Source organism: Lepidochelys kempii, chromosome 13 (genome assembly GCF_965140265.1).
Source record: "Lepidochelys kempii isolate rLepKem1 chromosome 13, rLepKem1.hap2, whole genome shotgun sequence".
Lineage (NCBI taxonomy): Eukaryota > Metazoa > Chordata > Testudines > Cheloniidae > Lepidochelys > Lepidochelys kempii.
In genome coordinates, this window is record NC_133268.1 from 17380827 (window position 1) to 17401557 (window position 20731).

The following is a 20731-nucleotide window of genomic DNA, read 5'->3' on the forward strand; positions in this document are numbered from 1 at the left end:
AGTACAAGACAGTCCCACTAAAGAGACTTCTTGAAGCCCAAGATTCATTGGGTAAAATACCATTCTTACTTTAGGAGTCGTCGTTGTATAGCATCCCAAGAATCTCTGCGGCTTTCATCAACGTACATTCGGAAGAGGATTCTCAAGCAACAGGCCAAGCTGCTGGTCTCTTGTTTTAAAAGATTGGGTTTTGACTTACCCTTGAACCCTAGAAATGAATTAAAATTGGATACATTCATACATCTTTGGATATAGTTTAGAAACAGTAAAAAGCATAATTAAACTTCTAGATACCAGCTAGGCAGACCAACTTACTGTAGTGCTGCCTAAATCATTTTAAGGGATAACTTAATTACACAGAAATGTTTAAAACAACTAATCCTGCAGGCTGTTGACATGACATCTGATGGGAGCATGGTCAGGGTTTGCCATGGAGCCTTAGGTGGTATGCAAGTCACTTGTGAGGTTTAGATTTATAAACTACATAGGTTTGGATTTGCCTCTAAAATACCTGTGTATTTTACTATTCGATCCAGATATGGTCCCACAAAACTCAGCTCAGCACACACAACTCTCCTTACATATTTTATATGGTGTTTTATTCAAAAAACCAGACCAGACACATACACACCCCCAAAGTCAGAAGAGCCTTGCAAAACTGCTTGATATAACTTTTTTTTTTTTTTAAAATAGCTCCCCAAGTTGGTACAGAATTACCACCAAGTACCAGTATTGGTCAAAGATACTGCCACAAGGTAGCCCAGTGATTAGTGATGAGCAGGGATCCTATAAATCCATTTGCCATGGAAAAAGGTAGAATTTGCATTTTTACAGATAATCTTCCGTTTCTACATTTCGTGAAAAAACAAACACATATATACAGTAGAACTCCGTTTATCTGAGCCTCCATTATCCGGCTCTCCATATTAACCAAACTGAAGTGGACAGCCCGAGCCTGGCTGCCACCCAGGGCTGAAGCTCTACGGATTATCCAAATATTTGATCATCCGATCTGACCTCAGTCCCAATTAGATCAGATAACTGGGATTCCACTGAACCTATATGTATTGTGGTTAGAGAAATTAAAGTTCAGAGTTTCATTTTAATCATGGAAAAAATTAGGTTTTTATACCTTTGTATCAGACAATATTTTTATTGTTTTTTTTTTAAATCATGGAAAACTGGCATCTCTGGTGATGAGCACTTCCATGCAAGAAGATTGGATTCCACTGATCCCTGGGCCAACTCCCCTACCATCAATAACACCCCCCCGACAAAGTTATATTGATGAAACTGAATTACATAAATAAAATCCAATGTTTCCCATCGTGTTTCTATTTCATTGTAAATGAAGTAGGTCTTTTGATCAATATTTCAATTTTGTAATTAAAGTAATCAGAAAAGTGACAAGTCTAATATAGAGCAGCTAAGTAGCACTATGTGATTAAAAACATTAAATATATACTATATTTGGAAAAAGTCACTTTGCTATACTACATATTCCTACCTTAGGGTAAATATTTAATAAACCCACAAGCAAGAAAGCTCAAAACCATTACTAAGTAACGTGTGCTCACCGGCTCTCCATAGGACAGTTCGCTGCTCATAATTTGAGTTAAAGGCTTTTGAAAATGAATGAGATTCTTGCAAACAATCCAATAACTTAAAAAGATGTTGTGAAGTTATGTACTTATACATTCCTTGCTCTTCTGTGTCAATGTGGATATCTGCATCCAGTGTGTCCCTCTGCATAGAAAATCAAGTTATTAGTGGTGATTAATGGAGAAGGGGTCCAAAAGAACTCAGTGTGTTATACAGTGAAGTACCTAAATCCAGAATAATTCCATTGTCAGAGATGTAAATGAAATTTACTCAAGAGTTACAGAGCAAAGTTCTGCCCACAATAACTACACATCTGTTTTTATGAGACCAGTGGGTTTGGAGAATGTTAGGGCTGTGCGTTTCAGTGTTGTGCTGTGATTTAGTGCTTTCCTTCCTACTAGTGTATTTCCAAAAATACTTGATATAATTTATTTTAGCAATTAGCATAAGATTAGATCAAAAAAGAAGACCTCTATTTCAAGGCACAGAGAGGTCCTGTTGAGTGATACAAAGCACTTGCCTGCCCACAAGGGTTGATTCACTGCCTCTGCAGAGCTCTGAAGACTGTCAGACAAGTTAACTAGTCAGATATATAGTTCCACAGGCTTAAGCAGATGCTGTACAATGTAAGAGTTCAGCTTCTTTGCCTTAATTAGAGGTTGCACGTATAGAATCTTATTCTCTATATTTGTAAGACATGCACCCATTACACAAGCCTCTGACATAACACATTAATAACAGACCTGCCAACTGTCAGGAAGCAGACAATCCCAAAATATCAGCTTCACCTCTACTCCCAAGCAATAGAATATAGGAGTTAACAGGTTTGGTGAGGGTGGTTAAGACAAACCCTGATCCAAACCCCTAACCCAGCCCTCTACTGGAACAAGCAGGTGGGCCTTGCACAGTGCTCTCAAGATCAGGGTATTTGGACCTGAAACATGGAGTTTCAGAGTTAAGGATTTGTCACTGAAGACAGCCTGCTATCAGCCTCAGAGGTGAAGCCTTGCTAAACAAAGAATAACTTCTCCCCACACACTGTGTGCATTCTAAGAGAGAGATGCTCCTTTCAGAAAGTACAGTGCAGAACAGTGGTCCCCAACCTTTCTTGTGGGAATAGCAATATGCTATTTGGCTGTGGCGGGCGCTAGATACCCCGCTGTCAAAATTCCACCGCTGGAAAGCAGCAGCAGCAGCAAGAAGCGTCGCCGCCAAAATATGACAACGCTTCTAGGCGGCTTTTAGGTGGCAGGGTGTCCTGCGGGTGCACAAAAATGCTCCGGCGGGCGCCATGGCGCCCTCAGGCACCACAGCACCCATGGGCACCGCATTGGGGACCCCTGGTGTAGAAAGTCTGTTCAGAAATGGGAAGTTCATACAGGAAGTTACACTCTATTGAACCCATTTTAAAATTATGATGATTATAGTCTTAATGGTTGGAAGGCCTTCCTCAAACTGTAAAGCACTACAAAAAGTGCTAATTATTACTAGGATAGTAAGATGCAAAGACAAAAGATTATTATGTTCAGAATCTAAGATAAATTACCTGGGCTGCAGCCATGTGCTCAGCATCCTCCTTCTTGCTAGTTGCTGGATAGAATACTATGTTGTCAATGGTCTGTATCAATTCCAGCTGCACCACACATTTAATAAGGAGGCCAGCAAACAGTTTCTGGTCTAATAGAATAGAGGAACTCTGGTTTTCAGTCTAGTTTTAGAAGTGACTTATGATAAAGTATGTGTTAAACTAAAAGACTAAAACTCATATTTCCACCAGCATCTCCATACCCACTTATTTTGTGTGTTATCTTTGAAGTACAGTACCATATTGCATAGTCAAATATTTTCTCCATTATAATTATAATCATGGTAGAAATGGGAGAGTAGATTATGTGCTTTGGCTGGTAAGTTTTCATTAAAACATTAGGGCACATGAAGCACTGATTTAGGAACCTCAGAAAGTTAGGTGTTTTTTTTTTTTTAAAAAAAAAGTTAGCAGAGCAATTTTTTTTGTTTTTAATTAAATGACTTGTGTCAGTGACTAGAGATTGTGTTGAAGCTAAAAAACTTTACAGTGAAATACATCCTTACTTGCATAAGGACCGCCTTTCCAGCTGTCATCTGTGGGATTTGAAAACTGACTCTGTCCCCTTTCCGAAGCATTTTTATCAATACTGCTTAGAGACTGGCGATCCAGGTCCACATCCTAGAAGTGACAATTGAAGATAGAATTCTGTTTATCCAATGTACTTAAAATTTGTCACAACTCAGTTTTCACATGACATAACTAATGTGGCTTAAGTTTTCTACTATCAAAGTATTGAGATAGTCTTGCATTTGACTTTATGATCTTTTGGCCCTGGCATAGAGCATTAGTCTGTATTTAATTCCAGTATGTGTCTTTACAAACAGATTTACCACATTAAGTATTTCTAAACAGAACAGTTTAAGTCTTACCAAATGCTTTTCAGATGAATCATCCTCCATTCCTGCTGGCTTCCATGTCAGCAAGCTTCACAGAGAAAAGAAATCATAAATAACCTTAGCATGACAGCTGGTCTCAAAACAAATTTATGTTGGACTAACTTACACATGAGGAATGGTGGTTTTGAAGATTTCTAGCATACAATTGCATGTTTGGTCCCAGACTTCAGGACTGAATTTCTGTCCATTTAGTATCACCAGGTTTTCTAGACAGTTTGTACCTGATCGAGCCAGCTGTTCATTATCTGTAAAATAAATTATCCCTATTTATTAATCTCTCAGCTCTTCTATTCAAACAATGTGAATTAAACATCTACTGTGCTTGCCAGTCATTATGCATGTTTGTTATTATGATGCAGTTTGGTATTTGTACCAAATTTCCAATAGCTCAAAGCTTAGAGTGTAATCGTTATTTGTGTGACAGTAAGCACCAAGATCAGGACCCTAGTGTACAAAGACAGTAAGAATCCCTACTGTGAGGAACCTGCAAGCTAAACAGACAAGACAAATGGAGAGAGAGGAAAGAAGCACAGAGAAAGAAAGTGTCTTGCCAAGGTCACAGAGCAGACCAGTGACAGAGCTGGGAATAGAGACTAGATCTCCTGACTCCTAGTCCAGTGCCCGAGAGGCTCCAAGTCATTTTCCCATGAAATAATAAACAAGGCACAATGGAGGATTTAAGGACAGTTTGAGTTTAATTCACAAGCCACCCTTTCCCTCCCAGTCTTCCCCACATATTCTGTGCTGTCTGCATAAAAAGGTTATGGTAGCTGACCCCTTATGTCTCTTGTTCAAGTAAGTATTTTAACTTTTTAGAATGCCGTCTATATAGATAGAGGGACAATTTTCAAAAGCGTGAAAGTAATGCGAGATTAAATGTTATTCATGCAGGAAACAAAAAATGCTGAATTTGCCAAAAGAAGAAAGGATAATGGCAAAAGTGTAAACATAACTCATGTTGAAGCAGAAGAAGTTAAAGATCTTTCTTAAGTAGCAACACACATTTGGCAAAAATTGCACAGACAGAGAAAAGAAAAGGAGTACTTGTGGCACCTTAGAGACTAACCAATTTATTTGAGCATGAGCTTTTGTGAGCTACAGCTCACTTCATCGGATGCATACCATGGAAACTGCAGCAGACTTTATATATACACACAGAGAATATGAAGTGAGCTGTAGCTCACGAAAGCTCATGCTCAAATAAATTGGTTAGTCTCTAAGGTGCCACAAGTACTCCTTTTCTTTTTGCAAATACAGACTAACACGGCTGTTACTCTGAAACCAGACAGAGAAAAGTCACTAATAGATTAAACAGCATAAAAAACATTCTTGCAACAGTTTTAAATATATAAATAGTGGTTTATTTTCCTTGCTTTGATTACCTCGAGAAAAGAAAAGTTAAAGCAAAACAATGTGTATATGTATGTAAATAAGCTACCTTGTTTTACACACCAGTGTAACTGTGCAAATATGTCAGGAAGAAGGATCTCATTTAAAGCTTCATAAAACTGCGTGAATACATCACAGATTGCATAAAGTGCATGGTTACATGTAGTTGTCATCCATTCAGATTTCTGCAAGACAACGACAGGCCTTTATTTTTGTTATGGTAATTTTTGTTATGCTGAATGGAAAGAACGGGTTCCCATATTATGGTGGTACATGGCATAGGATTGGCTTTACTATTCATGTCTCTCTGCATACAGAGGAATATAGTTTGGATAAAATTGAACCATCTTGTAAGTACCTTGAGTCAGGGGTGATTAGAAACTAGTTACCATTTGGGTGTAGGAACACACACAATACCACTGTCCAGGCTGAACCAGTTTTGTTTTTTAAAAAGTACCAGACGTCAGTCTACCAGGCCTAAGAATCTGGCTCCTTCCAGGAACAGTAGGATTTCACTAAGAGGAAGTTTAGGGGGTTTATTTCACAATTGTATGGAACCTCTTACTTTTGTCATAACAAGATCCTTCAGAGGGCTTTCATTACCTCAGTTTGTTGTTCAGGAAGCTTCATATTGTCAAATATCCGAAACACAATCCTAAACAGATCTTGCCACCAGTGTTTTTCAAAGGTATGGCCATAGCTCTTCATTATTTCAAACATCACTGTTAGGCCTCTACAATAAGGAAACAGGAATACAAAAATAAGATGCTAAAATGGTTGCCTCTGATCAGAGTTTTAATAACTGAATGCAGCTAAAAAGCAAAGATCCTCTTTACCTTGTCCGAACATCTAATTTGCATCGATTAATGATGCAGGAAAGTTCAAATAAAATAGGGAACCATCCTCTGACCCAGACCCTGTCTCCAGTAGCAACATTCATGTCATCACTTGTATATTCTCGCAATACCTGAAAGCCATTTAGAGAAAGATTATTACCTTTCTATTAAGTCACATCTAAAAGACTTCAGAATTAAACTAAACTAAATTGCATCTTCTAAACAGAATTTGGCTATTCAAAATTTAAGTAAGTAGTGAGAAGTCAAAGCAGGTATGTGATTAACCCTTTCCTAATTTGTTTCTCCAAGTACCTCCATGAACACTTCTAAATAATAAAAATATTCATCTAGTTCTTTTCCTACTCTAGGTTTAAAAAAAAATATTTGGCTCTTTTGGTACATTGGAGACAAGATTTCAGATCAACCTCTTAACTGCACCCACATTTACACACAATAGCGCATCCAAACCGATGTGTGTGCGCAGTTCTGCAGAAGTCAATGCTGTGCTTGTGCATGCAAGAACTGATGAACCTGCAAATCTTGCAAGATTAATGAACCATGTTAATTAGGTAACTTCAGCCTAGATTCTTTTAAACAGAATTACTGTAATATTACATATTTATACAATAGGGATTTGGCATTAAGCTCTAACAGGATAGAAAGTGACATGCAATATGACCGTAAAATTGCGAGAGTCCTAATTTAGAGTTAAAAGTTTACAATTTTTGTTTAACAAAGCTGCAACAGCCAATTTTATCCAGCTATTTCCACACCTGATTGAAACAAGGTATTCCCCATTTTCTAAGGAGGATGGTTGACTAGCGTTAAGTATGTTCTGCTAGTGCTAAACAAGTGTCTCATTTGGGGTAAACATATTCACTAAGACCATAAAGTCCACGTTTAAGAGCAGAGTCTTAGCTATAGGAATAATCACAGTTTAAAACTAAAAATTATTACAAGAACAGAAAATACCTGTGGTCTTTCTGAAACATATTTAGCACAATAACGGATAAGTCGGATTGCTTCCATACTGGTGTCAGGAAATGCTGCATTACAGGCAAATTCAGATAAACATTTTACAGCATCCTGGAATGAATCTATTGCTGCTGGAAAATGCTGCTGAAAAATATTGGCTGGGGAAAACAAAGGAAAGAGAAATGTCTTAAATATACTAATATTGTATCAGACTTTTTGAGCCAGAGCCTCCACTGATGTAAACTGGCATACTTTCACTGAAGTCAATGAAGCTATACCAATTTGTATCAGCTGAGGATCTAGCCATTTGATTGCATCAATATTAAACACTGAACAGTATTACAGAAACACAGCACAATTTCTTAGTGTATACAACATGTAAACAGTATTAATATAAAAAAAATCCATGGGGGGAGATGGAAGAGAGGAAAGAGGAGAGAAAAAAGTTATTCTGTTAGTTTAGAAGTATAATGCTATTAAATGCAAAGAGCAGTTAGGCCCTACTCTATACATAAGGCAGATCTAACTATATCAGCGTACAAACTACAGCCTTGCTCCCGCCGATGTAAGTGCCCTACTACACTGACATAACTCCTCCACCTCCACGAGGGGTGTAGGGCTTATATCAGTGTAGTTAGGGCCATGCAGTGTCAATGTAGACACTGTGTAACTTACATCAGCTACTGGCGGTCTTGTCAATTTCACAGCTCTGCTGGAGCTCTGAAATTGATAAAAAAAGCCCAGCTCCCCAGTGAGGATGCTGCCAGGTCTCTGCTCCAGGCCGGGCTGTCACCTGGGCTCCTGGTGGTGCTGCTTCGGATCCCCACTCCCAGCTGGGAGCCCAGCAGCACAGAGGCTCCCAGCTGGGAGTCTGGCTGCCCCCCAGCAGGCTCCCTGCTTCCCACCAGAGGCGAGAAACCTGAGTGGCTTCCCCCCCCCCGGCTTCCTACTGGGAGCAGGAAGGCGAGAAGCCCCTGGGGACAGCTGGGCTCCTGGCAGGGGAAACTTCACAAAGCTGAGCGCCCTGGCCCCCTTACACTGCCACTCTTCAGTCGGTGGAAGCACTCCTCGTGAGGACACACACCACTGACAGAAGGAGGGTAGTGTAGACATCAGCCACCACAATAAATTACTAACCTAGGTCGGTTTAAGACAGTAGTGTAGACATGCCCTTAGTTTCACTTTTTAACTCGTATAGTCAATTTCTTCCTTGCTGTAAAAAGCACTTAAACAGCAACAGAGCAGAACAACAACTTTTACAAAAGTACACAGAGAATGTTTAAAAATAAGTTTCAGGGCATATATTACAAGTAATATGCCATTAGAAACTAGAATTACTTCATTTCAAAAATTTTGAGTACACAGTGTCCCTCCTTTTTAATTAGAGCACCAATTTGCCCAAATATCTTTTTAATAGAAGAGTAGATGGCTCTGTAGGGCTAACTCAGCAAGTAAAATATCTAAGGCTGTTGAGTAATCGCAGTTAATTCACACGATTAAAAAAAATTATTTGTGATTAATTGCAGTTTTAATCGCACTGTTAAACAGAATATCAACTGACATTTATTATAAATATTTTTGGATGTTTTTCTACATTTTCAAATATGTTGATTTCAATTACAGCACAGAATACAAAGTGTACAGTGCTCACTTTAGATTATTTTTGATCATTTTTACAGAGCAAGTATTTGTAAACAAAAGAAGTGGTATTTTTCCCAATTAATCTCATACATGTACTGTAGTGTGATTTCTTTTACTGTGAAAGTGCAACTTACAAATGTAGATTTTGTTGTTGTTGCATAACTGCACTCAAAAACAAAACAATGTAAAACTTTAGAGTCTATAAGTCCACTCAGTCCTATTTCTTGTTCAGCCAATTGCTAAGACAATCAAGTTTGTTTACATTAATGGGAGATAATGCTGCCTGCTTCTTGTTTACAATGTCACCCAAAAGTGAAAACAGTTTTTTGCATAGCACTTTTGTAGCTGGCACTGCAAGGTATTTACATGCCTGATGCGCTAAAGCTCCAGCATGTACTGTTTAAAAGACAGAGTGGATAAAGCACTGGGTATTCGAGGGGGTATGGGTGGGTTGCATTGTACTAACAATCTGACATGACAAAGAGGGTGGGGGGAGAGAAAGTACTACTGCAACATCTGATCCAGCCTTGAAATCAAGTCATTTGTAGTTTTTTTTCCCCGTCTAAGGAGAAGTGTGAGGGTGGAGTGTCTTAAATCACAGTTAATTATGATAAAGGGCTGTGAATAGATTATGCTTGGACTGGGAAGAGTTTTCCTCTAGCCATCCATGACATTTCTAAGGCACCCATCACTGCCTTTGCTGGAGGCTATATATCAGAGACACAGTACTTAACTAAATCTGGAAGGCTAATCTAGGTGCCCAGATGTATTATATAGGGTTGAGAGAACACTTTCATATTACTATTAAAAGTATTTCATATACCCAATTGGGTTCAGATTATATTCAATGATACTTACAGATCATGCCATAAACTATCAGGCATTGTACAATACAGTTTGGTCTTCCTTGATACAGAATTGTTAGAGCCAGGGGAGCAGGCAAAGCTTAACCACATACTTTAAGCAATTTGGACATTTAAAAACACAACCCCCTCTACCACAATAGAGTTCATTGTGTAGACAGGCCCTTTTAGCACAAGAGTATGTTAGTTAAGGTGTTCCATCTGCCAACCACTACTTACTAACTATATGTCCTGTTGTTTGGAAAGCCAACTCTACAATATTCCCATCATGGTCTGAAGCAGCTTGGTGAAATACTGCAAAGATATTCTTCCAGCCTGAGCGAATGTTACCAGCCTGTGAGTTCACCATCTGAGCAATACAGCGTATTACCATGTCACGTATGGTAGGAGATCTTAAAGACAAATTAACCATGTTATTTGCCGTTGCCTACACACTGGAGAGCACCCCACCCACATTACCACAGGAAACCTGGTCACATTTTAAGTTGCTGCTTAAAAAACCCCCCAAGCCAAGACAGAAGTTTCAGTGCACACACACCTGTTTTTCTTCATTATGTGCTCAAATGGCCTCAAAAAGTCTTTCTGGAAACGGAAGTTGGCTAATTCGCCCTTCTCGAGAAACTTCATTGATAGCTGCCTTAATGAATCAACTGCAAAGATGGCCACATCTTCATTAGGGTTACATCCAACCTAGTAACAGAGAAGGAAAAGGCGTGTGTGTGTCTTAACGAACATTTAAAAGTTAGTGTGAACTATACTACACAAAGCCACCATAAGCATTTCATTTCCATGACCCAACCTTTATATACCTAAATGGTTTTTACAAACGTATAATGGCCGTCTAAAGAACCCCAGGGATTAGTTTACTAAGGGGCATGAGGGAAGGAGTACACCACCAAACTATCAGGATAGGACATGCAGAATCATTTTATGTTAGCAAGTTCGCATATTTGAGTTTGCAAACACTCAGTTTCCCTGTATACTCACTATTTTTCTAGTTTCAGTAAGATAACATTTCATAGCAAGAACAAACCTCATAAGCTTGAGCATTTTGCTTAAATGCCTAAAGATAGGAACAGAGATCATAATGAGCTGATTTTTTCGGAGATTCTGACCGCTCAGTCACTGACTTCAATAGGAGCTACAGGTGGTCAGTATATCTTGTCAGGAGTGGAAGGAAGTCAGATAGGCAACTAAATCACAGTTAACTTTAGGCACCTACATCTGAATGTTTTGGCAAGGATTAAGTGAATGCGGAAATATTAAATTAAAAGATTCATTTAGAACAATCCAGATATTTATGCTGCACATCATCGATGTTCCTAGGCTAGATGTTGTGGTTAGACCATGTTTTTCTGAACTTGACGTGTGCTTTTGCTCATGTTCAAACTAAAGAAACAGACTCCTGAGCTGGTAAAACAAATTGAGAATTCAGATTTTTTTTTAAAAGAGAATCAGATGGGTATTTTTCTTGCTTTGATTGATTGTGTGGAAAAGGATTAGCAGTGGAGACTACCAGGAGAGACAAATAAATTCATTATCCAAGCATGTCAAAAGGAACACACATGGTTGCTGTCCCTCAATCTACACACATTTTATAAGATGAAACCTAACCAGGCATTACTGACTCCAAAAGGAAACTCCCTACACATAGTTTAGAAAGAAGGGGACAACAGAAATCATGTCCTGACATGCTCAATAAGGGAGAAAACAAAGGATGAAGAGAGCTGTGGTAGGATTTCCAAAAAAAAAAAAAAAAAAAAAAAAAAGGGGGGGGGGGGGAGAAGGAGGGCGGGTGCACCATGGGGAGAGACTGGGAGTGGCAGGGGGGACGATGATAGACATCTTTCCCCTCCTCCTTAAGATAATACCAATATTATAGCATAGGGAACACTTAGGACTTCTCCAACTCAAATGTAAAGAATGGCATAGCCTCAACTAAATCCATATTGATCAATACAGGTCAAAATCTATGATGTTCTGAATCAGGAAAGCCCTCCAAGACATTCTCTTAGGCATCTTAATAAGGGAAAGCTGATGAGCATGATTCCAACTAGACTCAAAAATAATACTACAAAAGCATGTTGCGTAACCTTTAAGTTCTGAAGTACCTTATTGAAATGATCTCCAATCACATGCCATATCCTTGACCATTGCAGTCTAATTCGATTCATATTGTAATACGAGATCTCTACTATCTTCTGCAGGCTGAACATGCGAGGATGGTGGGGGGAAGCCAGCTCATCCATGGAAACAGCACACAGCCATCGGACAAAATCAACTGAATATTAAACAGATAATACAAGCCATGAGTTTGGGGTGTTCTACTGCAACACAGTTAATTTCCTCATATGTTCAGCATACATACCTATTGCATTTCCGTCCAACCGTGTTGATCCTGTAAATATTCTGTAGAACAAATCAAGATGTGTGATAAAGTATAAGTTATATTTAAAAAATAGGAGAAGGACATAACACACTAAAGTATTTCCAGGTTAAAAGGTTCAAGTTTATAAAGAAACCTTGATGCTGCAAAATAGACTAGCAAGATAATGCTTTGGATTTCCACCAGTGACTTACGGGTGGAAAGAGTGAATTATGTACAGGGAGGAAGTAAAACAGGAAAGCTGAAATACAGAAGGCAGCATGGTCTAATAGACTGAGGGCATTGATGCATTTCAGACACTTTGACTTGGGTTAATTACCCAGTAAAAAGTCTAACTGTAAAGTAGTGGCTCATGGCCAAATATAAAAAGGACAAACCCAGTGTAGCAGACAGCCTTTATAAAAATCACCAAGTGTGCAGTACAAAGGCACCAATTTAATGAATTCGGGTCTCCATTTCTCCAAATGGAAAGAGTTAAGAATACACAAACGTTCTCTTTCTCTCTCTCTCTCTACTTCCCACCCTCAAAGCCCACTTAAATTAATGTGCATAAGTTCTTTTTTCCAATTATCCAGCTATCAATGGTAACACCAGACTAGTTTACTGGAAGAGTCTTTCCCTCTCTTTAGTGTTGCAGGACTGAAGTTTAAAAAAACCCACAACAACAACAATCCACCAGAATATTTTACCATCGTCAGGTCCAGGAGATTTGGCATCATTCAAGGTGAATGCCAACCTGTTCTTAAACTGGTTTTAAGTTAGGCTTTGACAGCCAACCACTCTGTTGCTCTGCAGGGGGAAATCAGGACAGTTTGGGTAACTCTTGATTTGCAAGTTACTACAAACAGAAAGACAGAAAGCACTACAGTACCTGTCCACTGCCACCACCACACTTTGCGAGCTGGTCTCACCCACAGACTCCTGAATGCTGGCCATATGCCTTTTATCAACTCCACCCCCAACTAGGTTACCTGTAATAAAACATTCAGATCCAAACGTTTAATCTGATGAAATATTCACAGTTAAATACCAACAATATGCTCAATTTTATACAAAACAGGAATTCAGATGGGTCCTGCTCCCAAGCAGCTTAGAATTTATACAGGACAGGTGCTATAGGTCAGAAATGACGCACCTGATTATTCTGCATTTGAAAGTCCAGTCTCAAAGTAGTGTACCTCTTAAAAACATTAATTGCCTGAACATTATTTCAACAAGTTCATAACAAAAGTTATGAACATGTGAAGATTTTGTGGGGGAGGGAAGAGATGTTTTTAACGGATACAGTTTTGCATCCTTAATTTTGGTGGCTAGTATCCATTATAGGAAAGCAGGCCATCAAGATTACAATAGTGGTGCAAATCATCTTTAACATTTGAGAAATGCATTAGTAGTTAAATAATCTTTGTCATGACAATTATGCCTAAAGCCTACAATAAAAACATTTGAATGTAATATTTGTAATTAACCTACAGTGTAACACTGGTACTACATAAACATTTATTACTGAGTATGAGCAATTAGTACTGGACACGTTGTTTAATTACATTCATATACAGAATGTGATACTGTCTCAGTGGAACTCTAGAGTAGTTCTACATTATGTGTTTTTTCATGGAGAGAGTTTATTTCTTTTCTCAGGTAAAGGCAGACTACCATCATCCCCCTAATCCCCACTTACAAATCAGATTTTAGACTACGCAACATACATTAGGGTGAAATATCTAACTTGAAAACCATCTATCGCCACATCTCAAGGCAGAAAATTGTTAGTATCAGCAAAATGTATGGGTATTCAGACAGATTTCAGTAATTTCAACATTTTTATTTCAAAATGGAATGAAAAAAGTAGAGCTTTTAATGTCTGTAACAAGACTATGGCCATACTAGATCTGATGTAACAAAGTTATGACCACACTCAAGTTCCCACAAGGCAGTTAATCTGGGTAGTCTATGAAGTAATTTCTCATAGCTGATTTATAGAAACTGGAACGCGTTCAGATGTTTAATCATTACCAAGCTAGTTGAAGTAACGGGTACCTTCATTAATTATGTAGTGACACTAGTCTCCACACAGTTAAAATGAAAGCAGGTAAATATACGACCCAACATCATGTGAAGAACTGATCATTCGTTCTCATAGTGACAAATGTTTAGGTTTAATTAACTTGTAAATGCAGGCTTGTTCAGTGACAGAGCTATTAATCTTACCTAGTCCCAGGCCCATGAATTCTTCTCCTCCAGATGTATAGCTTTTAATGCTGCCTTCCCTTTCACGCCCAGAGCCAGATAAGTATCGAGTTTTAACCCCAGTCCCTATAAGCTGTGCTAGTTCCAGCTGGCTGATGCATTTCAAGATCTAATAACAAAGGCACATTTCAATAATGTAAGTGACCGCTACCACGTTTTACCTTATGAGACTTCACAGGTTCACAAACCATTTTATACCTCAACACTTCTGTGATATAGGCAAATATAACTGCTAACTTACAATGGAATTAAGCAACTTGCCCAAGATCATAGTGAGTCAGTAGCAGCTGTGAAACACAGAACCCAGAAGTCCAACTCTTAGTTCTCTGGTCACTAGACCAAGTTTCCTCCTTAGGGCGTAGTTTAAGAATTTATACATTATGGGGCTTATTATCCAATAGTTTCTCTTCCCCCCCCCACAGATAAATAAGTGAGCTCCCATTACTACAAATGGCAGCTGCACTGAAATTCCCACAATGCATCAAGTGAAGACAACCACAAGTTTACAACATGATCATGATTCCAATTTGGTTTGACAAGTCTTGTCTTCTACTTCAATTCTAGCCCAGTCTCTCAAAGCTACCCATGCACGGAGGAGCCTATCTACTCTCTCCATGATAATACAAAAATGTATTAGATTAATCTCATGAACACAAAAAAGAGACTTGATTCAATATCTAAATGCAAAATTGTTTCTCAAAGTTGAAGCAGTTGTAAAGATCACTGGCAACATAGACATAGATACCAGATACTCGCATATGCCATCAAGGCAGAATTCATGGCCTTCTACCCTAAGACAGACCTTATTCTGAGGAGCTAGAGCTAGCAGGGCAGTTTCTCAGCCAATAAAAGAGTACTTTAATATCTTCAACTAGTCTGATATCCTTTCCACTAGAGGACAGTGCTGCACTCATCCATTTACCTAGGTACTTATATGGTCTCTATTGATGTAGCTTCCAAATACCTTCCAACTATTAAAGACAGAAATTACTCTTTCCTTCCTAGATTGTAGGTGACAGCTTGATTACATTTATTGTGGGTTACAGGAGAAGCGAGGTGTTTGTGAAGAACTGAATCTCTCACACAGTGTCTATCTCAGATAGCATTTACTGCCACTCACACAAGTTTGCTTCCTTCCTGCTTTTTCTCTACTGCAAGCTGTCCTAACGATACGGCTATCCATGTGGGCAGTGGGGTATGAGGGGATACCAATTCATTACTATGGCGAGACACACACCAACATTAGGTGAATTTTATGCTTTCAGTGGATCCCTTTGAAAGAATGTTGAGAGAAATACAAGAAGAAAAATTAGTTGGACTATGAGGAAATGGAAACACCTCTTGCCTTCAGTTTCTGGCATCCATTATGGTGCTTAAAAGTAAGTTTTAGACAAGTCTTTAAGGAAAACTGAAGAGGCACTCTGGACAGAGTAAATGTACAACTAGTCAGGATCCTGTGTGCTTTATTATGAACTGAACCTAAATTCTGCAGCAAGGTCCTTTTGGATTGTGCAGAAATCTCCAGATCAGTAAACAAAACAATATTATTCCCAATTTTTGACTATTTTCATATTCTCTTAGTCACAGTAGTCTTTGTATGTGTTTTCAGATTCGATTCAGTTTTACCCTTCTCCCGTTTTTCCATTTTCAATGTACAAAAGGTGTATGCACTGACAATAACTGCACTGCAGAGATTTCTGTGAGGAAAGGTTTGAGGGATGGACTAACCATATATTTTTCTGCTAAAGTGAAGAGCACAATAGTTTACATATTGACTTTTGAAATGTCCTTAGGTTTCAGTGTTTCATGCTGTCTACAAAAAGCACAGTACTGGTTTCACTGTTCATGTCTGAGGTACCTTCACAACTACAAAGGATAGAAAGAATTTTATTAAACAGTGAAAATGAGATACCAGTGCACAGTTTGTGGAATAAATCCCTTCATCGCAGCAGAGTTCTCTGGTGATGGAGTTTCAAAACCTGTGGGCTGTGCAAACAGCAGGCATAGCTCGGTGAACAAGAGCTTGGTAAGCTGTGAGCACACACTGAAGCCTCACATTTACTATTCAAGTTTTTACCTCATGCCAGGAATTCCCAAGATAGTTGCCATCTGTATGGGCCACAGTAATAAGTGTCTTAATGGTGTCTATGTTTTTCTGTTTCATTTCTGTGATGCTAGAGCTGGCAGTCAACAGTGAGAAGCGAGCAAGGGCCTGCACATAGGCATCTCGTTCAAGCTAGAATGCAGATACAAATATGAGAACAGAAATAAGCCAGAGAAATTGAGATGTCTGCAAATACTAAAGAAAAAGCACACAACCTCCTCAGCTTTGAGTAACTTCTCTTCCAAGTATGCCTCTGTGATTGCAATTATGGCAAAGTATTTCCCAGTCAATATAGTACAGAAGAGCTGGAGACATACTAGAAAATTATCTTAATGGGAGCATCAGAAGTGGGAGGCATTTGAGGATTAAGAATAAAACTCCATTATCTTTATTTATGATCCAGAGCTCTGGACAGTTTAAAACTAAAACTGTTCTGCAAACAAAAACGTTATACATGTTGATTAGCAGAGCAAGTTATTTTCAAGCAAGTTATTTGCTTGAGATGACCGGTAGCTCAGTTACTTCAGCCCCTACTTTGACTTTGGTGTAAGCTAACATTTTTATAAATTTTATTATTCCACATGTCAGAGTCCATGATGGCCTCCAGTGACCTAGACATAGCATGTCTGACATATACAAACCTGCATTCCAAAAATGCAGGCTATTCGGATTGCACATCGAATTCCTTCCAAACATAGAGATGCAACATCAGTGTCATCGCAGTTCTGAAGGCCAACGCTGTAAGCTGCCAATAACGGAGTCCATACAAGCTAGCAAAAAGAAAATCTTTGTAAGTTTAGCTTCATTACCACCAAATCATGATTCTCCCTAATCCACTGGCTAGGGCAAACATTGCCCATGCCAACACTGTATCCTCCCATTCACATAATGAAGTGCCAGAATGTCATTTGCAGACTTTCTGTAGCATTGAGTATATTAATATCCCCTATAAAAAAATAAGGCCCTTTTCCTGCCTCCGATACTCTCGGCTCTTCTCTTCACACTCCTGAGCCAGAAACTCTCATGGAAGAATGCAACACTTCTAGCCCCATCACAATATCGACACCTTCATAAGAGATGCACTGCTGCTCTCTATGGCTCAGTTATCACAGCTCTCAGTGAGGCATGTTATGAATTGAAGAGGATTACTGCCCAAACATACGTGACGGAGAAATCCATACACTCACTTTGAACATGGGTCTGACGTGATCCAGGTGAGTGGCACTAGTAAAGGGAGCCTTTGCATGGCTTACTGCCTCCATGAGGGCTTTAGCTGTTTTAGCCATTTGCTCCATCTCCAGGTTGTACAATAACCGCCGCTGCTTCTCATTGGCTACACCTACGAAGACCACCACAAAACCTGCATCATTATATGTATTTTTGCTATCAAGCTCCATTCCTTAGTTCTGGGTATCAGATGCTGAAGGTAGATTTTTTAATTTTTATCTAGAGACTTGTTCAGAAGCTTTTGAATTTACTCAAGATGCTGTCATGGGACTTTGCCTTTCATATAAGGTGTAAGCCTCGGGCTGAAAAAAAACCCATGTCTACTACAATAATCCACATAGATCGTAAGGTACACTATCGCAGCTATACAGCTCTTCCCTTAACAGTCTCACACACTTTATGACATGGTTCATAGAAAAACTAAAATCCAGAGGCGTATTTCATTAAGTCATTTAGTTCATGTGAATTGTTTAAGAATGCTTCAAAGTCTCAAGTTTGCAAAACAGACTCTATGGCTAGGTCTATACTAGAAAGCTTACAGTAACGCCACTGTATTGATGCAGCTGTGACACAGTAAGATCTGTAGTGTAGCCACTGTATGCTGATGGGAGAGAGAGCTCTCCCGTCAACATAATTAATCCACCCACAAAGAGCAGCGGCATTTACGTCAGTGGGAGAAGCTGTCCACACCAGTACTTATGTTGGTGTAACTTATGTTGCTCAGGGGGGTGTTTTTTTCACTAGCGGTAGTGTAGGCTATGTCTACAGTGGCAATTGAATGACAAAACTTGTGTCTTTCAGGAGGTGCTTATTTAAAAAAACCTGAAAGACAAAAGTTTTGCAGGTGACAAGCACCAGTGTAAACAATGCAAACACTGTTCATTGGGGGGTGGACATTTTTTGTCGGCAGGAGAGCCGACAAGCAGTGGCTACACTGGGCGACTTTTAGCGGCATGCCTGTGGTGACACAGCCATGTCGCTAAAAGCTGTGTCGTGTAGACATAGACATAGCCTATTAAAATAATCAGTGCTGTTTCTTTATTCCTGTAGCCGTAACTGCTCAGGCTGTGACCGAGCCAACTCTCAAGATAAAGAGAGCCAATATCTGAATGCAAGATCTCGAAGGAGCATGTAAGCACTGAAGGAGGCAGTGCCGATTATTTGGTACTTGGTTCTCTTCCTTCTATTGGCACTACATTAATTCCCCAATATGCTATTAAGAGTACAGTGCAGCTGGAGGTGCTGTCTTTTGGATGTGACATACCACTGAAGTCCTCATCTATTCTAGGTATGAAAAGGTCACCTAACTTCATGTTTCCAACTGCTAAGCCCTCCCTGTGTTATCACTTCAGACTGCAAACTCCTTAGGAACAGCAATCAGTCTCTCTGAACTATGAGGTACCATTGTTAAACATGGCACAACATGAGATAGTTGCATAAAACTCTGAAGAGGACGACTGTCAGCTCTTTTCTCCAAGTGCCAAAGATTATTACATTCTGCTCCCCTTAAGTCCCTCTTCTTTTTCAAATAGCTACAGTATTTTTCACTTCTCCTCCTCAACTGTGTCTAGTCATGCCACATGCTCTTAGATGGAAGTGGCCACATACCAGTGGCCATGTTTCAACATTGGATGAAGTGGGCCCCAGATAGCCTTTGTGTAATTCACACAAGTGTTGGCAAAGCTGAATTAAAGCATTTTATAATGTTAATCCTTGAATACGAGATACTATTAAAAAAAACTCGGCGCATTATATTGAGTTTCTAATTAAATCTTACTTGGCTTAGTAGATTTAGTTGTAATTGCATATTCTTTTGTCTCTTTCATTGCAATTTTTTTCCCTTCTATTTCTTCATAGATAGTGGACAGATACTCTTCCGGCAGGTCTTTACTGTCATTGATACCTCGATTCATTTTAATATATTGCTCTTTTGTCATTTTATTCTTTACCTTTAAGCAGGTGAGAAGGATAAAAACTCAGGTGTCAAATTTTGAGAACAAGTTCTAGAGAAGAGCACTTGTAACAGTTCTATAGTGATTTTTTCCTACCTGGGGACTGTGCAAGTCTGTAGTCAGCATTATAATAGAGTACGCTAAAACATATGCAGTGTCAGCACTAGCAAATAGGGTTTGCCTGAAACAGAGAAACACATTTTAGAGATCTAGATCCTCAATCCATTAGCTCTCTCTGCACATCCAGGGAAGAGGTGCAGTTCAGAAGCATTACACACTCCTGACAAAGTAAAACCTGACAAGGAATCTCATACTTTAGCCTTTTATATTAAAAGACGTTTAAAATTAGCCCAGCTACTGCTTAATATGTACTGAAAGCTACAGCAAGGCCAACGAAGGGGAAAGGGAAGAATTTGTGAAGAAGCCACACATTTACAAGATTACAGAAAAAGACATTTAAAAAAAAATGCTATTCCTTACTATTCTTGCATGTTCTTCCACTGTTTTCAACAAGCAATTAGAATAAGATTTATCCACTACTGTATCATTCACTCACATCAAGGTTTCCTTTCTAAATATACTCATTTTTATTAAAACAGTGATGTGAGATTGATCTGGGGAGTGGAAATTCGTTAAGGATAGATTCTTAAGCAGACAGTGTCAAAGTTTTCAAGCAAGAATTGCATTTTCAAATTTGGTTTAGAGTAAAATGGTCTGTATCATCACAAATTGGCCCATCCATGCACATTTTCTGACTGGTTGAAGGCAAGTGGGAAAACGCCTCATTACACAGAGACACAAACCAAACCAGATTTTTAAGCTTCCACTAACAATTAAGGCTCACAAAAAACTTTGATTTTGTTGAACTGATTACGTACAACATGGATAAACAGAATATGCAGTATCTGAAGCACTCAGCAATTCTTGCTCAATTAGATCCTATGCACCTGTCAGAAAGTGTTCTCTGAAGAGCCAGTACCGCCACACCTACCCTGCAAGACTTCATGATGATTTAGCAGCTA

The 20731-nt window shown here is 39.0% G+C and overlaps 1 protein-coding gene across 3 annotated transcripts in view; it reads right to left on the reverse strand.

Annotated features, from left to right (window-relative positions):
* ARFGEF2 (ARF guanine nucleotide exchange factor 2) overlaps window positions 1–20731 on the reverse strand; it is a 60517-nt gene that overhangs the window by 5208 nt on the left and 34578 nt on the right. Inside the window, exons 17-37 of one of the 3 annotated variants that reach the window (XM_073309478.1) lie at window positions 19806–19890; window positions 19535–19706; window positions 17718–17869; window positions 17172–17300; window positions 16504–16662; window positions 14388–14535; window positions 13048–13147; window positions 12159–12199; window positions 11902–12071; window positions 10329–10480; window positions 10010–10182; window positions 7284–7444; window positions 6312–6442; window positions 6079–6208; window positions 5525–5660; window positions 4193–4331; window positions 4060–4114; window positions 3694–3808; window positions 3149–3279; window positions 1578–1746; window positions 70–208 (exon numbers count right to left, since the gene is read on the reverse strand). In XM_073309478.1, the coding sequence (XP_073165579.1) occupies window positions 70–208; window positions 1578–1746; window positions 3149–3279; window positions 3694–3808; window positions 4060–4114; window positions 4193–4331; window positions 5525–5660; window positions 6079–6208; window positions 6312–6442; window positions 7284–7444; window positions 10010–10182; window positions 10329–10480; window positions 11902–12071; window positions 12159–12199; window positions 13048–13147; window positions 14388–14535; window positions 16504–16662; window positions 17172–17300; window positions 17718–17869; window positions 19535–19706; window positions 19806–19890 (2787 nt within the window). Of the gene's footprint in view, window positions 1–69; window positions 209–1577; window positions 1747–3148; window positions 3280–3693; window positions 3809–4059; window positions 4115–4192; window positions 4332–5524; window positions 5661–6078; window positions 6209–6311; window positions 6443–7283; window positions 7445–10009; window positions 10183–10328; window positions 10481–11901; window positions 12072–12158; window positions 12200–13047; window positions 13148–14387; window positions 14536–16503; window positions 16663–17171; window positions 17301–17717; window positions 17870–19534; window positions 19707–19805; window positions 19891–20731 lie in introns of those variants that run through there. The other 2 variants (XM_073309479.1, XM_073309480.1) reach the window with 2 other exon arrangements.